The 6000-nt window shown below is 42.6% G+C and overlaps 1 protein-coding gene across 2 annotated transcripts in view; it reads left to right on the top strand.

Moving 5' to 3' along the window:
- Nucleotides 1-1590: 1590 nt before the first annotated feature.
- ANGEL2 (angel homolog 2) overlaps nt 1591-6000 on the top strand; it is an 85530-nt gene continuing 81120 nt past the window's right edge. Inside the window, exons 1-2 of one of the 2 annotated variants that reach the window (XR_004538794.1) lie at nt 1591-1766; nt 2623-3093. Coding sequence is in view for 1 of the 2 variants with exons in the window: in XM_033937888.1 (XP_033793779.1) it covers nt 2631-3093 (463 nt within the window). In the remaining variant the exon portion in view is untranslated. The remainder of the gene's footprint in view (nt 1767-2622; nt 3094-6000) is intronic. The other variant, XM_033937888.1, reaches the window with a different exon arrangement.

Here is a 6000-nt window from a genome sequence, read left to right as displayed (position 1 = left end):
TAATAATCTGACTGTTTGTTTCCTGCTCCCCTCCAACTGAAGTGTAGATGTGAGTGCTCGGTGAAAAAGGGAGAGTGAATAATTACAGACAGATCATTTAATTCCCTTTGTTACTTTTATTCTTTCAGTGCCCTGCTGCTGTTTAACCCGTATCTTATTTTTCTCTTTTCGGGCCTCCTGTGCAAATGTTTGCAGGGCTTAGGACCCATTATATATATTTTTTCCCCCTGTGAGAATTAAGCACGGTTTGCAAATGAATCCATTTGCTTCATAGATAAAATCTTTAAGAAATTGTTTGCTTGTTGCTACAGCAGAGAACTTGACTCACTCCTGGCTATTGCAATGTGTTAAAAAACAGGTCTCATCTTTTTGTGGGGGATCGTGGCAAGGCTTAGAGGGCCCTCATAGATTTGGAGGCCACAAGGGCCTTTCCTCCCCACCCCCTGCCCCAGCACAGGGCACAAAATATAAAGGACCTTAAGCCCCCTAGTGGGCTTCTTCCCAGCTCGAGGTGTTAATGGTCAAAAGCTTCTGTGTTGGGAGTCAGAGCTGGGGGGAGAGAGGAGATGGACTTGAAATTGGTGGAGAAGGAGAAGGAGAGATGGGGAGAAGATGAAATCCTGAAGTTCAGATTCATGATATCCCCCAGGAGACAAATACAGTCCTCACTTTCTTTCAGGGAAGGAATAAGAAGATATTGTACGTTCTTTCTGCTACTCTGTGCTTCCAGTTCATTCAGAATCAGGGATAGGATCCTAGCCACATAAACCTTCATTTATAACTGCCCAGGAATGTTCCACTAATCTGCAACCCTCCCTGCCCAATTTTTTGCACTCTCAGCAAATACCCCTTCACCAATAAATTTACTCACTCTCCCTACCACAATTCTCACTCCCTTCCCTCTCCTCTACCCATCCCCCATCTGTCTTTCCGTCTCCCTCCCTGAAATCCCGTTCCTCTCCTTATAGTCTCTAAGACCCCCTACTTCCATTCTCTACTCTTCCATGCTTTCTTTGTTCCTATTCCTCTACCCATACCCCTAGATTCTATACATAGTGCCCAGATTTGGCCATGCTTCTACCACAAAATTAGTGGGCAGAGAAGAAGTATTGACATTTAGAGAGCAGGAGAATGCCATTGATCACCAGTTTGAGTTTTTGTATGTTTGGGGAAACGGGACAGGGACCATTTTATTTTTTTATCCCTGCGTCATTCTCTACTGCCCGCATACCGAAACCAGCAGCGGCTGCCCAAGGAAAATTACTTTAAAAGATACGGAAGATCCCGTAGAACCATCTTCTAAACCGGTCCCCGTCATTCTGCAGAGAATCCCCGCGCTGACGCATTTGGTCCTTCTCTGCCGAGTCCACCCGCATAAGAAGAGAAACCTTGTTCCCTTCTCAAGCGAACAACCCCCGCCCCCGTTCCAGCAAATCTCCCTCCCCAGCACCCTATCCTACATCCATTCGTCATTGTCAACATCTTTCCTTCTCAACCCCACCATTCTCATCTGGTATTTCTCTTTAAAAACTTGCCTTTCAGTTCACCACTATCGACAGAAATCCAAGCAAGTTGCCTTCAGCCAACTTCCGGAATGTCTCCTCTCCCTCGTCCCGCCTCCCTCTAACGCGACCCTGCAGCATCACCTTTGACGCAACTTCCTGTTTCCGGTAGGAAGGTGAGCGGCCGAGGGAAAGTTCCGGGGCCGCCGCCGGCTTGCTAAGTCGCTGCTGTCGCCGCCGGCGACCTCGAAGACCAGTTTGAAGGTAGGACCGGGGGAGGCGGGGGTTGGGAAACAGGGAGAGCTTTCGGACTGTGGATGGGGAGGGAGGGAAGACCTTCTTCTGCTGCTGCTGCAGCTGCAGCAGCAGCAGCGCGGATAATAGAATGACAGACCGCGGGCGGGGAGGTCTTGAGTTCTCAAAGGGGTGCTTGGCCTATGAGCCTAACCAAATGCGTGTTTTTCTATCTGCAAACATCTAAGGCGAGTATTATCCGCTATTCACATCATCTTGCTGTAGTTTTCGCTCATAATTGAAAGTACATCACCTGGCGACAGAATTAGTGAATTGTTTAAAACATGTAACTTCATGTATTAGTCACAGTTAAAGCCCACTGATGACACTGCTGGAAATGTGCTGCAACCTGCCTCAGCTCCTAAGGTTGCTAGATTTGGGAGAAAAAAATCACTGCCTCAAATGGACTGCTCCTCCAACGCTGTATTATATTTGAGCTTAACTTAGAGCATGAACATTTTATGCTTTTTATGTTATATTTTCTTGATGTCCCCCCACCCCCCAAAAAAAAATCTGTTGTGCTGATTAGTTCAGTTTAATTCATGTATTGCTTTTTGGAACATAACAAAGCTGTTTACAGTTAAAATAAATCTTCACAATGGGGGAGGGGAGGGAATCTGAAAGAATAAGTGGGGCTTTTAATAAGGTGCGCTAGCTGATTTAGTGCACGCTAAATGCTAATGCACCCATTAGCATTTAGCGTGTGCTAAATTGGCTAGCACGCCTTAGTAAAAGACTCCCTAAGTTACTTCTACAGTTAAAACTATACAGCTGATGACAGATATCTTCAATGTACCGTTTACTTGCATTTTAATTTCTTTTGTAGACAGCTCCATGCTTCCTCGCCACCTGCAGAGCTTGGGCAGGAACTGGATTGCCCAGCTTGAGATCCCACAAACATTCTATAGAAGCAATTGCCTATGGTGGGCTGGACATAGTTTTTGGTCTCCTTACCAACACATCAGTGTTTGGCATTCTCCAGTGTATTGGAGATCACCTTCTTTCTTTGATCCTCTTTGGAATATGTTTCCATCCCAGAACTTGCATCCCTGCAACATAACACAAGCATCTTATGTTCAGATGTCTAGTCCAAACATAGAAGCAAAAGGAGATGAACCTTTGTCCAAAAAAATAAAATGTGATGACCATGAGCCATCTGAAAGTAATGGTGGAAGATCCTCTCCAGATAACTTGATTTTAAACAGATCACAAGAAGATACCAGAGTTCCACCTCCACTTGATACTTCAGTTTTTCCTGTTTCATCTAACACTGAGAGTGAAACTACATGCTTCTCTGGTATGTAACTTCATGTTTTATATTTTCAAGATTTGACCTAATTGAAGTTTGAATAAAAATCAGTGGTTTTGAAGACTAATTCATGACTTATGCAGAGCTTAATTAAAAAGTAATTCATTCATGATTTATACAGAGCTTTCTATCTAACTGAAAACGAGCATAGATGACCAAGCTGGCACAAACTTTTAATGGGTAGCTCGCATGGCACACACTTCAGACAAACCCGACATGGGCCTTGTTTCGGCAAATGCGTGCTTCAGGGGTTCACAACCTCCTTAAATTGTAATATTGTATGCAGTGCGTTGTTTAGAATGTGCGTTGTTTAGAGTGGATAAGCAGAACCAGCACCTCGGCATTCTCAAAGTGAAAACAGCAGGATAACAAACAATTCGTAATAAAGTATATTCAGGCATCTGCAGTAGATGGTTTTGTATATCTTTGGCAGTCAAGATATATAACTAGAAAATAGATGAAGAATGTTGTAAGTCTTGTATATTTATGATGGAGCCAGTATAAAACTTCACATCCTACCAGGGATGCTATAACATACTGACTGTAAAAACCTATACATACTGACTTGTAAAAAGTGACCTGAGGGTTTTTGTTTTTGCTTCATCAACTTGATTATATTGTCTTATTTTTAAAATGCTACATTTATTTCTTCTGTGCTTCTAAAATGATTTGGAGATCGAGATGTTGTTTATATGAAATGAGCTATAAAACCTCATTTTTCCCTTCTTTACTGAAATTCAAGACATTTAGATTGCCTCCATTATTTGAATAAAATATCATAATTGCCATGGTAATCCACTTGGCTATGTAAAAATAAAGGTCAACAAATTAGGTTACAGGTGATTAACTTTTTAGTGGACTAATGTACATACTAGTGCAATAGGTGTGTTATTCTGGATGGATGGGTAATATCCCCTTGCTTGCGAGCCGTGAAGGAATCCACTCCAGCTTTTGAATCTCTCCTCCTTCACTAGAGGGCTCTGCTGCCCCATTCTTTTTTTCCTTTTGCACATGAGCCGGACGTTTTATGATCTGCTCGGTATCTTTATTTTTTTTCGGTCCTTTTCGGCTGTTACAGCCTATGAGGAAAATCGGGGGGGGAGGAGTGTCTTTAAAACCTTTTTTTCAGATATCTGCCCCTTCCCTTAGGTTTCCTTACCTCCAAAATCGCTGGGTTTTCTTTTTTAGTTAAAGCGTTTTGGGGCCGTATTTTGGTTCCGAAATGCTGCAGTGGTGGGCTATCTTGGATTTTCTAATTTGATTTCTTTTTTTTTTTTTTAAAGTTCTCCAGAACAATCTCGTTTTGCCTCAAAACTGGCAGGGATGGAGTCTTCAGGCTCCTTTACCCTCAATTCATATCAAGTTTATGCTGGATGGGTGCTCATAAAGCGCCCTTGTGCCACATGCCATGCAGTAGTACATGAAAGACAGGTTGTCCAAGTGCTGATAATCAAATCGACTTTTTGAATGTGTTGAGGGACATTTTATGCCCCTGAATGCCGCTGTGTGCCCAGAGCTGAAAGGGGCGTATCTGGAGGAGTGGTGTGGATGGGATGTGGACCGACATAGACTTAGGGCTCCTTTTGTGAAGGTGTGCTAGCGTTTTTAGCGCACGCACCGGATTAGTGCACACTATAGTGCGTGTTAGCCGAAAAACTACCACCTGCTCAAGAGGCATTTTATTGCATGCTATTCCGCATGCAATAAACACGCCTTCTTAAAAGGACCCCTTAGTCGTCCTGTAGGGATAATCAAATACTTTGCTAGACATCCTGGATGAAACTTAAATGTTGTGATTTAAGATGATGTGAAAACAGTCATGTGGAAAAATTAGGATGCCCCATGAAATATTCGGTTCTTTCTTAAGAAATGTTCACATATCGATGTCAAATCTTTTTTTTTTTTAATCTCTGGAAAGGAAAGTGATGTAATTTCAGGTAAACAACAAAAATTTTTCTTGATTTACTCATGAAACAAAAGATATCCACAAAAATATGAATTCTAACTGAGGAATAAATTAGGACACCCTACACCCTAATAGCTAGTGTTACCCCCTTTTGCTGAAATAACTGCAGTGAGAAGCTTCTTGTAGACATCTACCAGACTCTGACATCGGTCTGAGGAAAGATTGGCCCACTCCTCAATGCAGAATTCTTTCAGCTGTGAGATGTTTGAGGGGTTTCTTGCATGTACAGCCTGTTTCAAATCACCTCACAGAAGATTAGGGCTTTGACTCGGCCACTCCAGTACTCTCCATTTCTTAGTTTTCAGCCAGTCCTTGGTGGATTTACTGGTATGTTTTGTGTCGTTGTCATGTTTCAGGGTCCAGTTCCGCTTCAGCTTTAATTTTCTTACAGATAGTCTCGCATGTTCCTCAAGCACCCTCTGATACATGTTAGAATTCATTGTGGATTCTATGATGGTGAGTTGGCCAGGTCCTACTGCAGCAAAGATCTCTAAACTATGACACTTCCACCTCCATGCTTCATAGTTGGTATGAGGTTCTTTTCCTGTAATGCTGTATTTGGTGTACGCCAAACATGTCCTCTTTTCTGGTGTCCAAATAATTCAATTTTAGACTCGTCTGTCCATAGAATATTATTCCAGAAGTCCTGGTGTTTCTCTACGTTCTCTCTGGAAAACTTCAATCTGGCCTTAATGTTTCTCTTAGAGAGCAAAGGTTTCCTCCTTACACACCTCCCATGCAAGTTAAATTTGTGCAGTCTCTTTCTGATTGTAGAGGCATGCACTTTTACATCAGTAGTAAAAAGAGCCTGCTGTAGGTCCTGTGATGACATTTTAGGGTTTTTGGAGACTTCTTTTAACATCTTGCGGTCTGCTATGGGGATCAACTTGCTTGGACAGCCAGACCTGGGCATGTTGGCAGTTGTTTGG

This window comes from Geotrypetes seraphini, chromosome 3 (genome assembly GCF_902459505.1).
Source record: "Geotrypetes seraphini chromosome 3, aGeoSer1.1, whole genome shotgun sequence".
Classification (NCBI taxonomy): domain Eukaryota; kingdom Metazoa; phylum Chordata; class Amphibia; order Gymnophiona; family Dermophiidae; genus Geotrypetes; species Geotrypetes seraphini.
The sequence above is the reverse complement of the archived record's forward strand: the minus strand, read 5'-3'. Positions and strand labels throughout refer to the sequence as shown.